Source organism: Gossypium hirsutum, chromosome D02 (assembly GCF_007990345.1).
Source record: "Gossypium hirsutum isolate 1008001.06 chromosome D02, Gossypium_hirsutum_v2.1, whole genome shotgun sequence".
Classification (NCBI taxonomy): Eukaryota; Viridiplantae; Streptophyta; class Magnoliopsida; order Malvales; family Malvaceae; genus Gossypium; species Gossypium hirsutum.
In genome coordinates, this window is record NC_053438.1 from 41,075,578 (window position 1) to 41,091,374 (window position 15,797).

At 34.1% G+C, this 15,797-nt stretch overlaps 1 protein-coding gene across 1 annotated transcript; it reads right to left on the reverse strand.

The window, feature by feature from the left end:
* Window positions 1-1,968: 1,968 nt before the first annotated feature.
* Window positions 1,969-4,849, reverse strand: LOC107908435 (zinc finger protein SHOOT GRAVITROPISM 5). Its single transcript, XM_016835597.2, has 3 exons — window positions 4,256-4,849; window positions 3,690-4,089; window positions 1,969-2,965 (listed from the first exon to the last, which is right to left on the reverse strand). The coding sequence occupies exons 1-3, from the start codon at window positions 4,365-4,367 to the stop codon at window positions 2,182-2,184; spliced, it is 1,296 nt and encodes a 431-aa protein (XP_016691086.1). The 5' UTR covers window positions 4,368-4,849; the 3' UTR covers window positions 1,969-2,181.
* Between the last annotated feature and the right edge of the window lie 10,948 nt (window positions 4,850-15,797).

Genomic DNA, 15,797 nt, shown 5'->3' on the forward strand with positions numbered 1-15,797 from the left:
ACATGGAATTAGTTATACTATACTAAGATTTTAATTTGACATGTTCAATTTTTTAATTCAACTTGAGCAATTTCACTCAATTTGATTCGACTCGAATTTCATTTTACTTTATTCGATTAAAAAAATTTAAACCAAGTTAGGAGAATAAAATAATACTCATAAACTCGATTAACTCAAAATTTTTCACTCGATTTGACTCGATCCAATCGAATGCCCCTAATGTGATGCATTCAAAATTTTTAAAATTTGATAAATTTTCAACATTTGGTTTATTTTCAATTTATACATAACTATATTATGGTATCCGAGTGAACAAATTTATGTAAAATTATATTTATTAAATATTTATATAAAAAATAAATAAGACTTTGGTTGAAATGCTAAGAATGAAGCTCTAGAAACCTTAATGTCTTAGGTTTAACTGACATTATATGTTGATGTTATTTGATATTTATTTTGGTTTAAATTATTTTTTATAGATTTTATATAAAAATATTTAAAAATGTTGTTTCCTTTTTCGAAAAATCTAAACATTTTCTTATGTGAATTTGTCTCCAATTATCTTGTAATGTACCAACTCAAATCTCTTTATTACAAAACTCTTAAAATGAAAAAACTTTCATCACTTTTCAAATATTGAATAGCTTAATTGTAATACTCATTTACGGCATAAAAAAGTGTTAGATGCAGTAATAAAACATATTACTTTTTTAGTGAAAGATTCAAGTTTAAACTTTAAAAATGATATTATTAGAAGTGTCAACGACTAACCCTAAACATGTAATATAAAAGAAAAAAAGAAAACATACTCATCTTCGGCCCCAAAAAACAACTAAATATTTTCAGACTATAATTGGGTCTTGGGTCTGGCCTCTAGATCAAGGCTTCCGCTGGTTTCAAAATTTATGGAGTGGCTCCAAAGAAGTTCCAAGTTGGGCCAAGTCGATATTAAATGGAGTAAGGAGCGGAAACAAGGTATGGTGTCTACAAGGTTACGCATAAAAGTACTAGTAAATTCCGATCGAGACACCCGTCCCTACCTGCCTCCGCAAAATACAGTATGAAAACTGATGAAGCTGTGCTTCTTACGCATGCAATGCCAACGCTTTAAAGCTAATTTCTGGGTGATCATCTATTAAGTTAACTTCCTACCAAACAAACTCTGAAGTGTATACTACTAATAAATTAGTAGTGTTTGTTTTGCAGCAAAAGCCAAAAGAGAAATAATTGCGAGTCAGAAGAGAAGAAAGACAAGGCTACTTACTAGTGTAACATAATCGAAAAGGGTTTCAGCTTTATTTAGCCATGCGGTTCGGCTTTGGTTTTGGGGTTGAAATGGTGAAAAAGATAAGATAACAGCGATAGGACCCTGAGTAATTATTATTATTATTATTATCTTCCGACTGACCTGAAAAGCAATGGGTGGTCTCTTCCTAAATGGGAAGATGGTACTCTTGTTCTGAACAACCCACTGCCCCCCACCCCTATGGCCCCGAGAGAGAGAGAGGGAGAGAGATAATCAATGGAGTTTGTTTGTGTCTGCGTGTTTGGATGCGTTGAGAGGGACGACTGAGTCTGTCATTAACCAATGCAACCGCGGCACTGAAAAACATGGTGGCTTTTGAATTTACCATTTATTTGAGATGACCATTGCAGTCTCAGAGTGCATGCAGCTGTTGGAAAAGGACCATCAGATTCCTCTCTCTCTCTCTTGCTTTTATTTTGTTCTGATTTTTATCAAAGCTTTTAGGTTGCATACTACACATTCGTCAGTAGTATTCTTCAATGCCTTGCAAGGCCAGGCCAGGCCACCTCCATTTGCTGACTCCTACAGAGATCTTCAAATAGTAGTCCAATCACAAAATCCAAATCCAACCAATGTAATAGTTGAGAGTAGCAAAAAACCTAATGAACAACAGTTATGCTTGTGAATCACCTTTATTATTACCCTGCAACACTTTACCAACAAAACCCAACACTACACAACTTCCATTAATGTAATCAAATTAATGAACAAATTACATCACACAAATTCCAGGGTACAGCACTCCACTAACCAAACTCCAACCTTATCAAATTAATACAACAATATTATATTTTTTGGTCTATCAGTAGATAGAGTATGAATGAAAGTAAGAAAAATAAGTTGATGAAGTACAGGTGCGATATGTTTAGATGGGTTTATGTGTTAGTCGCCTTTGTAAGACTTGTTTGAATATCGTTTTCAACTTCACCTTCTGTTACCGCTGATGAAATGTAACTCGCAACAAGGGAGTTCTCTTCGGGTGGTGTTCTTGCTTGAAATTGGTGCTGGCAAGCATGACAAGTAATTTGAAGGATGGTGGAGTTTATTTGCTTTATTGCATGATCCTTTAAGGCTTGAGCCTTTTCTAACTCAGCTTGTGCTTGTTGCCGGATTCTCTTTGCCTTTGCAAACTCTTGCTCAGCTATTTCAATCTGCCTTTTCGCCTCCTGTCTTGCCTCTTCAGCATAAGTTTTCTCCTCCATTGCCACTCTTAACGGCTGGGGTGCTTGTTTCTCATGATGACCTGATTTGTTGCTTGCATCCTTGTGTGTACAAGTAACTGTTGAATATTCAACTTTGTCCCCAATATCAGACGAGCCGATTGAGAGTTGTAAGTGGGTTGGATCGTTATCATGTTTTTTGGGTGAAACTGATACCTCACTGGGATTTGATGTGGTCAAGAGTTGAAGCTCCAAATTGTGGGAGAGCGCATTTTTAGGGGAATTATGATATTTTGTAGGGCTCAAGAACATGGCATCCTTTGTCTTCGGTAACGCCAAACTAGGCCAAGGGCAAGGAGCTGTACTGAAATTGGTATCATTGGAGGGACTGGGGCTTGAAGCTGTTCGTGACAAGCAAGCCAACTGCACCCCTTGTGATTCTGGCCGTATTACACGCCCCATATGGCAAGCATCTTGATGTTCAATAAAACTCTCAACTCTATAAACATAGAAAGGAAAACTTAATTATAAAAATGAGTCAGATTTATTCAAATGGCTTCATCTAGTAGTATGTGTATGTCTTTATTGGTGAAGAAACAAGGAAAAAGAGGAGATCATCAAACCCTTTCAAGTACTATTTAATAATACATTTACATATAAATATAATATTAATTGATATAATAAAGAAAGTAACACTGAAATCTATGAATTGCATAGAAAAATAGTAGGAGAGAATTTATATACTAAAAAAAAAAAACAAGATAAACTGAAAGCAAATCATTCAGGACATACACAGTCACATGAAATAAAGATGTGTTATGGGGTTTTGAAACGAACAATCACACCACCAACGGGAACTGATCTTCGGGAAATGTGTTGAGCTGCCTATAAACAAGTTTTTAAGTAGTGGATTAAAGTTCCATCAGTCAAAAAACAAAGTGATGTATATACAGTATTTTTCTTTCTATCTTTGTTTGCTTTTATGCTTTCCAAGTCAAAACTCAAGTCATGAGAAAAGGGACCAGGTTGAGAGAGAATTCAACATGTAATCATGGTCTTCTTTTGCTTCAGAATATGTACCACCAAAAGATGCAAAAACACCGGCAAAATTTTAGTATAGATCTAAAACACTGTTGATTACTTTTTTGAGGACAAAAAAAGGAATGGAGATATTTAATTATGGTATGTGTGTGTATGTGAAAAGGAAAACCAAAAAAAGAAACCTTGAAAATACTCTGCCGCAATCACAAGAATGGCCTCTGGTGCCGCAGGTTTTAAGATGAGCCTTGTAATCAGATTGAACGGCGTAGGCCTTAGAACATTTATCGCAGACCCATTGCTTGTGGTTGCTGTGTTTCCTCCTGAAGTGCTTCTTGATCCCAACCAAATCGCCGAGAGCATGGCAAGGGTCGTGGTGTAGGCAAGTGGGCTCCGGGCAAACGAAGACCCGCTTCCTCACCACTGGTGTTTCCCTCTTCAGCAGCTTCCATGGAACCTTGTGCCGCCTCCTGTGCATCTGTAGGTTTTGGTCTCTCTGGAATCCTTGATTGCAGATCTCACACACGTATCGGTCCGATTCTAGCAGCGTTTTAGGCGACAAAGAAACCACTTCCGCATCTGGATCTACATAACAAACCCAAACCCCAACCCCATGTATATTATATGCATATTCATTCTACTTACGACCCAAAGAAAAGCAATCATGAAAAAAAACAATTATATATATGAATTTAATGTTGGATATATAATATATATATATATATATATATGAATATGATATGATACGTACCTGGTGTTCCTGCGGGTCTTCTTTTCCTCTTATTGATATTAGTAGTGCCATTCTCTAAGCACGAAAATGGCTCCGAGGAAGGAAGTGAGGAACAAGAGTTATTGGCCAACATGAGTAGAGTAATTATTCCACCAAAAGCTCTCTTCTTGGTGCGAGCGATTAACTAGTTTAATATAACCCCAAAGATACCAAGGCAATATATATTTTTAATTTTCTGACTCTGCAAAGTTGAACAGTCTTTATTTAAAAAGAAGACGAAAAAGGAAACAAAAAAGAAAAGAAAGCTAAGAGATCATGGAGAGGAGAGAAGGGGAGGATTGGTTTTTTGTTGTTAGGGTTTGATGATTATATTGATCAGCTTTGGGTTTAAAGGCTATAAAACATGTGTTCAGCTTTAGTAATAGTAAATAGTAGTATCAGCTTTTTCATCCATTTCTCTCTTTCATGGTAAGGTAACCCTCATCATCCTCAGGTATTATGGACTCGATAAAAACTGGTTCAAAGGGAAGTAAGAAACACTGCCAATGAAAATGGTTGAACCTTGATCCCACTGGCAGAGAGAGAAAGAAAGATGGCCCAAATTTCAGAAACATCCCCTCAAAGGTACAATCTCTCATAATTAATCTCACTCGGTAAAACTTTTGCTTATATTTTAATTACATATAATACATGTAAAATACTAAAAATACAAGCCGGCCACCCTCCATTTACACGTAAGATCTTCATCTCCCCCCCCTCCAATTGTCTTCCAAACCCGTTCTTAACTGTTGGAGTTAGATTACTTTTTTTTTCCTTTATAGATTATTAAAATGAAGGATTATTTTATTTTGGTTAAAATATATTCCAAGTCCTTGTTTTTTTGCATATTCAGAATTTAGCTTCTATTTTTATTTTCAAAAATTTAGTCTATCTACTTTCGTATTTTAAAATTCAGATCCAATTGTTAATTCCAATTAAATTCTTCTAATAAATTTATTAATGTGATATTGTAACAAAAAGAAGTCATTTTAATTAATCTGAATTTAACAAACGAATTTTAACGGTCTTAACAATTCGAATTGCATTTTTATACCCAAAAATAAATGTACTAAATTTCTTGAAATAAAAGTAGATGAACTAAATTCCAACTGTATGAAAGTACAAGAGCTTGGGACATATTTAAACTTTCTTTTTTTTGTAACAAATTTGAAAGGTTTAAATATGAATTTTGTATGTGTTGAGTTGTTTGTCAGTTGTAAGTTAAGTTGCAACTAAAGAAACGATTGAACGAGTAAAATAGTAGAGATGGACACAATAATGAACATTTCTAGCATGAGCTTCACTAAAAAAACTTACTAAAAGCTTTTACTAAAATATCTAACGATTTACCAATATTTTTAAAGATTTATCAATATATCATTAGTAATATTGGTAAAGTGTTAAAAATATTGGTAAGACCAATATTGGTAAATTGTTAAAAATATTGGTAAATAATTAGATTTTTTGGTAAAAACATTTTATAGGCTTTTTTTTAGTAGAGCTCATGCTAGAATTTCCCCTACAAGAATTGGTTACCCACTTAGGAACATTTTCCTATGTCTACAGGGCTTTACCTAAATGGTAATCCGAATTTAAGTTCCCCTTACTTACCAAGTTGTAACCTCACTCCTATACTTCAACTATGATCACTCTCTCATTAAAACTTTCCATTTAAAAGCTCAGTTATAAATTGAACATCAAAATAGTTTGTTTACAAGTATTTTTCACTAAAAACAAACTGCCTATAGTGAATAGTACAAACGTTCTATTTGATTCATACACAAACACATAAAACAAGTCTTCAATACATACACATTTTTAGTTGTAATCCCCAACTAGTGTGAACGAAATATACCCTAAAATTGTGCTCCAATTATCTTCTACAATGTATAAAATAAGTAGAGACCTTTACAATTTGAACTTTTATAACAACATGATATCTTTAAACATGGTAAGTGGATCACATAGGACTCTTAAAATAATATCCTTTCTTAATCGATATTCGTTATAATCCAATTCAGTTAATTGCTACCTTGATCTTTAAAGAGATGTAATAAATAAGACAAGACTTTTTAGTAAAAAAATATGTATATTAAGTATATTAAGTATCTAACCATCCAAAATTAAGTACAGATCAACCAAAAAAGAATCATTCAAAAGTCCTTAGATTATCAAAGCAGGTCATCAAAGCTCTTCCCCTTGACTTAGATTCACTAATATTGCATATATCTCCCCATTTAAAAAAAAATCTAAAGGCTTATTAAGTCCCACAAAAAAGAAGGCCAGCTTCATAACAAATAGCACAATTATCTTCTTGTTTAGGGAGTGTAATTTTTTGTCAATGCAATTTACCTCTACATTAAGATGTTTGATTTACCTCTACCTTAAGTGTAGTCTTTTAGTCTATGTAAGCTTGTATTTTGAACAAATTGATTTAACAATAATGTCCATTAATTACATTTGTACCTTTTTTATATTTTCCTTAATGGTTTTTGAATGGAAAGCAAAATGAAAGAAAATATTGACTCACTAGTTATCTAATGTTTAACTAATACTAAGCGGTATTACGTGGTCGAATCGTAATATGAAAAGACATCTTATATTAGTAGATGAACCTAAACATGTCCTTAGTCTAAATTAGAAACGAGAAAATTGGTTGAAAGACTAATATTTCGTCTATCAAGTCTAATTGGGGAGGTATTTTTTCTTGAGCACCGAAGTGGACGGCTTCTAGAAGATAGATACATAGATGTGTCTGACTGGACAGATAGTACATTGGACATGACCTAAGTAGAATAGATCCTGGATCTATTTATGGATTTATTCACTTGTGATATTCATAGTGCGAGATATCTTAATCCTAAGTTGATGATGGACTATGTATGCGTGACTCGTATACTTTGATGTAAGTAAAAGCCTGAGTTTAAATAGATAAGAAACCGAAAGCTGATGTGTTGGGTATACGACTTCTACAACATGTAACATCATTCACAATAGTGGAATTTATAACCCAAGAAATGGGTAAATGATATCTTCTCATTGACATTATATGATAGATGAAAAGTAAACATGACCACGAGTCATTTGTCTTTGTGATAAATGACTTGATTACTATTTGATAGTAACTTGCTTTTCATGAAGGAAGATATAATGGTTATCATGAGATAAAATAAGACTATATTGGGAGAACAAATTTATCCCAAAGAGATTAAAGGTATGCTATGAGGGTAACACACTTATGACAAGATCATTGGATGAGCACTGATCGAGTAGCTTTTGTAATGGTATGCGATTAGGGAGAGCTTAGTCACAATACTATAATGGAATGATTTCGTGACCAAATGAGTTTATATAATAGGAAAAAAGTTGAAACTTCATTATAAATCATTTGAGCCCTAATTATATATGTTCAATCAATTCATTTGCTAGCTCGTTACAACCAGAAATGAATTTCATAAAGAATAGAATTAAAAAAATAGATTGAAATGATACAGTATGGAAATGACTTGAGAATTAATTTAAGTTTTCTGAATTATTATTTAATCAAATAATTGAAGTTCAAACCTAAAATTAAATTAATCGGTCATTGTTAATCTGTTAAATATGAAAATTAAATATATTTCCCCATAGATTCATTTATAGTAAAATTTTCATGACTTTAATGAAATTAGAATTGGGTTGAGAAACTTATTTACGTAACACCCAAAACCCGACCTAAAAGTTTTGATTGAATTCTAAATGTCACATTGGCCACCGAAATGGCCAAAAAGCAAAATACCATTCAGACTCCTTAGAAAATTTATTCATAAAACACTTTTGCTTGTATTTTTCAAAAAACCAGTAGTGACCTTCTCTTTAATTTATAAAACACTAGTCAATTGTAGCCAAATTTAATTGAAGTCCAATTAAAACTTCCATATAAATTAAAAAAACATATTTAAACATTAACATGTTACTCAGAGTTATAGAAATCGATCTTAGCAGCGGAAAAACTAACGTGCTTAATATGTTAAAAAAACATTAGTCTATAATTAAAACATGACCGGTTATTAAAGAAAAAAGTCCAGTTGACTAATGTTCATACTTCGAATGCTCATACGGTCTGGGCTATGTCACACGGTCGTGTGACCCTGCTTTCTAATTTTTTTGTTCTATTTCAAAATGACCCTTGAATGTTTTCAAACTATTTTTAGGGCCTCGTAGGCTCAATTTAAGGCCCGTGAGTGTATTTATACTATAGTTAAATTAAGTTATTGAATGTTATCAATTACTTTGTACAATTGTTTTATTGTAAGTTAAATGTTTAGATTGTACTGTAATGCTCTGTAAACCTAATTCGGCGACAGAGACGGGTTAGGGGTGTTATAAAAAGTGAAAAATCATTTCTGGTTCTATGCTTGGTTCACTGTAACAACCTATTTTCAGTGGTATCAAAAATAGTAGTTTTGGAACCACAATTCCAATGCGTGAGTCTGTAAATATTATTTATTTAATATTTATGAGGTCATTATAGTGTCATATTGAGTTTGTTCTGGTAATTTTGGAATTTGGTTAGCTAATTAAAGAAAAAAAGAAATAAATTGTAAAAACTACAAAAGTCAATTGTTATTAGATTAAAAAGGCTAAATGAGTGCAAAAAATATAATTGAATGATTTTATATGGCAATTTAGACATAATCTTGATAGTGGACGATTTATGGTTAAATTTATAATGGATTTTTATTAAATAAATGTTAAAATAAAATATATAAAACTTAAAAACATAAAAAGAAAAGCATCATCTTTTTCATTTGGTTTCTCTTCCACTTAAACTCCATTATTTATAGCCAAAGGAATTCGACCAAGCATATGTTCTTGTATGTAAGTCTAAATCTAGTCAGTTTTTTTTTCGTAATTTCTATGTTTTAAGATTGTTGTAGCTTAACCTAGCTACCTCAGGGACTATTTTGAAATAATGTTAAAGTTTTAAAAACTTACCATTGATGTTCTTGAAGCTTTTTAGTTGTTTATGATTCAGTTTGAAGCTTGATGATGAAATAGGACCATTTTGTAAAGTGATTTTGTATAATTTTTAAGTTTAAGGGCTAGATTCAAAGGATGTTAAATTCGACATGGTTTTATAGTAAAATTTTAGTACTTGAGGATTGAATAAGTAAGTTTATGAATTTGACATGTTAGTCTAGGCTTTAATAGTGAAAAATATTAATATGAGGTCATATGCATCAAATTAGATGTTGTAATGCAATTGAGACTAATAAATTGAAATAAATTACTATATAAATAAAGAACCGGTAGATAATCAAGGAAAAGAGATAATTGTAGATTAGTCCTTGTTATTGCTATCCTTACTGTTTGGCCTTGGTAAGTTTATACGGTATTATTTTGTGTATTTTGGTAATATTTTTATTGAATTATGTATTTTGGTAATATTAAACCCAAACTTGAAAGTTACAATTGATATGGTGAGAAAATGGAAAGTGTTATGCAGTTAAATGTATCGAACCCAGATTGATACGAGTCATAAAGGCCCAATCCAAGTTCAAGAACGTGATGGGCTCAAATTGCCACAAGGCCCAATAACGAGATCAAAGGCCCGACAAATGCGGTCCAAACTAAATGGGACCATTCAAGAGCTTGTTAGCAAGGCCTTAGATTCATACACGAGAGAACAAGAAAATCAAGATTCACTTTCTTGTTTTCAAGAAAATCAAGAAATCGAATCTTGGCCCAATTTTGCTGTTCGAAGAGATTTCAAGAATCAAGAAAATCAAGATTTCAAATCTTGGAAATCTTGGTCCAAGAAACCAAATCTTGCAGCCAAAACGCATTGGATCTCCATTACGAGCGTCAACGACCCAATTTTGGTAGGAGATGGATCACGAGCCCAAATTCTTGAAGGCGAGGCCCAATAACCAAAATCCAGCCCAATCAAGAAATTTCTTCATACTTAGTTGAAAATCAGGCCAAAATGTCAAAGGGCCCAATTTGTAAACATCTTACTTGTTTAATTTAATTTTTTAATCTTTAGGAGCATTACATGTAAAATTCGGCCCAAAACAGCCCATATAAGTGCATGGCCGAATTTACCTTGTTATTTTATTAATTAGGTTTAATTTTTTATTAGTTACTTGTGAGATTAGGATTTGTTGGAGGCCTATATAAGCATTGGCCAGCCACCCTTTGTAAAATCATCTTATTATTATTTTTCTATCAAATTTCAGATTTGTTGAGTGCAGAATTTTCTTTGGGGTTTTCTCCAAGAATTCTCTCTTGAGTTTTCTTTAGAAGTTGTTTTAACAATCTTTTGCTTGTGGGAGCCATCTTCAACCTTCTTCTTGCCATTGATATTCTTTGGAGGGGAGATTAGAGCCGTTTGAAGGAATTTGTGAATTCTTTCGGGAATTCAAGGATCTTTAGGACTTATCCTTTAATTTTTGCTGTTCAATTTCTTTTATTTAATTCTACTTGTGCCGAATCTTAATTCTAATCTATTTGCTGTTTTATTTGTGTTTCCAGCCCTCGTTTATCTTAAAGAATTGATCAATTTCACTTTTTGCTGGAGTTCGACAATCAGCCCTAAATCCCCAAATTCTAGGGTTCTTGCCGAATGCACACTTATTCTTCTTGGGTGAATTTGGTTGTGGAAACTTAGGGAAAACTTTCGTGGTGGTCAATTGAGCAGATTGCCCTTGCTTTCTCAGCCTCAATAGCCGTTTTATGCCTTCAATTTCTTTCTTTCTCATTGACGCATAAACCCTAATTTGTTTCAAGAAATTCTGGTCGATCTAATTTGCTTGCTGATTTGGTGTTCTTTGACAGATTCGCCTTGTGGGAGTTCATTCTTGGGAATCAATTTCGTGCTCTTGGTTTCAAGAAACCTCTTTCATAAGTGTTTCGTTCCTTGATTAGATCTTGCTGTTTTTTTTAGGGTTCTTATTCCAGATTTTAATTTTCCAGATTTAATCTCATTCTTTGTTTGATTTCAGATCTGTTCGTTTAGAGCTTTCGTAGGAGTTTCCCGTGACTTGGCAACTTGATCTTGGTCCGCGCGCATTCTCGTATCATTTGGTATCAGATTTTGGGCGTTTTGGGTATTCTTGGTTGATTTCTAAACTGATCTCTATTTTTTAAAGCATAAACAGCAGTTTTACCCAGAAAAATTGTTCAAAAAAAATTCATTTGAGTGGGTAAACGTTGTCCGATTGATCTGAAATTTTACATACATGTTTTTGGAACTGTGATTGAATATAAAAAAATTATTCCCGCAAAAAAATCAGTCAAAAAAGTCAAAAAAATCAAAAAATACGAAATTCAATAAAAATTTAAAAAAAGATTCAGCGGGTTGAATTTGGTGCCCAAAATTTCCAGATCAAAAATTCAATATATAAGGACACTCCAGATTTAATTTCGTGATTTTTGGAGATCGGGAACACCTCGAACGAAGTTGTCAAGTTACTCCGCAGTTTTTCGGGTTTTCGGTTTTCAGCAATTTTTATTGATTCTTAGCTGTAGGTTTTCATTTGTTTACCTTTATTCTTCCTTTACGTTATCTAACACCTTCTTGTTTCTTGTGTTAGTAGGATTTAAACGTGTGCACAACTTCTTCCTCGGTGCAACACGAATCAATTGGTGTCTCGTCAGTTTTTGGCATCCTAGTGCAAATTAGGATTCTTTGGTAGTTTGGTTCACACTCTCTAATTGGTTGATATAAACTCTGATAAAGAACTCACAAGATTGAATTCTACCTCATTGAGAATTTGATTTTTTCTTTTTGAGTGATTAACGGTGAGGTTTGATAACTTTTATTTTTGAGTGTTGAGTGTTTTGCAGGTTTAAAAAAAAATGTCTACAGGTGATAATAATAGTGACATATTTAAAAAATTCCAACAACAGTTGGATGAACAGGCTGCTGCTCTTCGAGCTTTGACTGCTACCATCAATGAGGTGCAATTGAATCAAGAACCTCAATATCGAGATCCAATCAAAGAAGATAGGGATAACCAACCCCAGAGGCGCGGCCCTCGACGTGTCACTAGAATGGATGATGATTTTCATGATCGTGGGCAACCTTCTTTGGCAAAATCGAAATTCACAATTCCCCAATTTCGTGGTAAGAATGATCCTGACGCTTATTGTGAATGGGAATCTAAGATTGAACTTATGTTTTGGTATTATAAATGTCCGGATGATGAAAAGGTAGCGTTAGCAACACTGGAATTTTCTGATTATGCATTAAGTTGGTGGACTCAACTTGGGGTAAACCGCCATCGGAATTATGAAGGTGAGATTTCGACATGGGATGAGTTGAAACAGATTATGCGTAAAAGGTTTATTCCACCTCACTACTATAGAGAAATTAAAACAAAACTGAGAAGACTTATCCAAGGTAGTAGGACAGTGGATGAATATTTTAAAGAGATGGAGATGCTCATTCAGAGAGCTAATGTGAAGGAGGATGAAGAAACAACTATGGTTCGATTTATTGATGGTTTGAACAGGCCGATAGCTAATACATTGAGGCTACAAACTTACATTGATTTGGAAGAAGTAGTTCATAAAGCCATTGAGATCGAGCAACAACTAAAGGAACAAAGGTTTGGTTCCTTCTCGACTTCGCAATATTACCGAGGTAACAATTCCAATTCTGATTTTAAGAGCTCAAAATCACCTTTCGTTACTAACAAGCCTTCTTTGAGTAATGGAAGCAAGCAATCAGATTAGAAAAAAGGGGCTCCTGTTAAAACGCAAACACCTTCTAAGCAGCCCAATTTAGGAGATTCGAGTGCGAAGAGGACTCGTGAGATTGAGTGCTTTAAGTGCAAAGGGCGTGGTCATTATAGTAGGGAATGCCCTAACACGAGATTACTTCTTCTGAAAGATAATGGTGAGTACACTTCCGACTCTGACAAAACAGATCCAGATATGCCAGAACTTGTGGATGACAGTGATAATGGCGAAGAGTTGGTCGAACCACCAAAAGAAGGGGACTTTGCTAATTTCCATTGCTTTGTAGTTCGCCGAACCCTTAACATTCAGATGAAAGATGATGAGAGCCAAAGGACCAATATTTTCCATTCTCGGTGTTTTATTAAAGGTAACTTATGTTCACTCATTATTGATAGTGGGAGTTGCTCGAATGTAGTGAGTAGTTATTTGGTGGATTCTTTAAAGTTGCCTTGTACCAAACACCCTAAGCCATATCACCTTCAGTGGCTTAATGAATGTTCCGAAGTTAAAGTTACGAAACAGTCCTTGGTCACTTTAAAACTCGGCAATTATGAGGATGACATATGGTGTGATGTAGTCCCCATGCATGCGGCACACTTGCTCCTTGGACGACCTTGGCAATTTGATCGCGATGTTACACACCAAGGTAAACTTAATCGATACTCCCTTGTATTTAAAGGCAAGAAATTCACTTTTGCTCCTTTAAGTCCTACTGATGTATATAAAGATCAATTAAGGATGATAAAATTTTGTGAGGGGGTAAGGGAGAAAGAGCAAGTACAAAAGACAGAGAGAAAAGAGGCTAATAGTAGTGGAAAAAGTCAAAATTTAAAAAGCCCAAAGGTGAGTGAATCCTCTAGTGGTAAAATGAGCAGAAAAAATCTTTTGGCAACAAAAAAAGATGTGAAGAGAGCCCTACTTAATAAACAGCCTTGTATCCTTGTGAGGTTTAGGCAAAATTATTTATCTTTATCTAACATTAACGAAAATTTGCCTAGTGTGTTTCAATCTCTTTTGCAGGATTATGAGGATGTTTTTAGTGAAGCCCCTAAAGGTTTACCACCTTTACGAGGGATAGAACATCAAATTGACTTAGTACCCGGAGCTTCAATCCCAAATTGACCAGCCTATAGATGCAATCTCGAGGAGACAAAGGAATTGCAAAGGCAAGTTGAGGAATTACTAGACAAAGGGTACATTCGTGAGAGCCTAAGTCCTTGTGCTGTTCCTGTCTTATTGGTGCCAAAGAAAGATGGTACGTTTCGTATGTGTGTCGATTGTCGCCCAATCAACAAGATAACGGTAAAGTATCGACACCCAATCCCTAGACTTGATGATATGCTTGATGAATTACATGGTTCAATAATATTTACAAAAATTGATTTAAAAAGCGGTTATCATCAAATTCGAATGAGGGAAGGGGATGAATGGAAAACAGCCTTTAAAACAAAATTTGGATTGTATGAATGGTTAGTTATGCCTTTCGGCCTTACTAATGCACCTAGTACATTTATGAGATTAATGAATCATGTTTTGAGGCTACATTTGGGTAAATTTGTAGTAGTTTACTTTGATGATATTTTAATTTACTCAAAGTCATTAGATGATCATGTTTTCCATGTTCGAACCGTTTTGGATATTCTACGAACTGAAAGATTATTTGCCAACCTTGATAAATGCACATTCTGTTGTGATAAACTAATATTCTTAGGTTTCATAGTTAGTGCTCAAGGTATTCATGTCGACGAGGACAAAGTTAAGGCAATTAAGGAGTGGCCGACTCCTAAATCGGTAACTGAGGTAAGATCTTTCCATGGTTTAGCCAGTTTTTATAGACGATTTGTGAAAAAATTCTCTACTATTGCTGCCCCATTGACTGAAGTTATAAAGAAATCAGTGGGTTTCAAATGGGGTGAAACCCAAGAAAAAGCTTTTCAAACTCTAAAAGCTAAGTTATGTTCTGCTCCTTTGCTTAAATTACCTGATTTTGCTAAAACTTTTGAACTTGAGTGTGATGCTTCAGGAATTGGAATCGGCGCCGTTTTAATGCAAGATAAGCAACCTATTGCTTATTTTAGTGAGAAATTGAACGGTGCACAATTAAATTACTCGACTTATGACAAAGAACTATTGGCATTAGTTCGTGCACTTCAAGTATGGCAACATTATTTGCTGCCTAATGAGTTTGTCATACATACAGATCATGAGTCTCTTAAATGGTTAAAGGGACAAGGTAAGTTGAGTAAAAGACATGCCCGATGGGTAGAATTCATTGAAACATTCCCTTATGTGATTCAATATAAAACAGGTAAAGATAATGTAGTCGCAGATGCTTTGTCTAGACGATATACTTTAATAACTACATTGAATGCTAAAGTCTTAGGGTTTGAACATATTAAAGAGTTATATGATGATGATACTGATTTCAGCCATATCTATAAGAATTGTGGACATACTGCTTTTGAAAAATTTTATCTTGTAGATGGCTTTCTTTTTCGTTTAAACAGGTTATGCATACCAAAGTGTTCCATGAGAGAATTGTTGATTCATGAAGCCCATAGTGGAGGATTAATGGGACATTTTGGAGTGGCCAAAACACTAGACATATTGCAAGAACACTTCCATTGGCCACATATGAAGAAGGATGTGGAAAAGGTATGTTCCAAGTGCATTACATGCAAACAAGCAAAATCTAAGGTAATGCCTCAAGGCCTTTACACTCCTCTACCGATTCCTACTTCACCTTGGGTAGATTTATCCATGAATTTTATTTTAGGTTTGCTTCGAACAAAAAAAG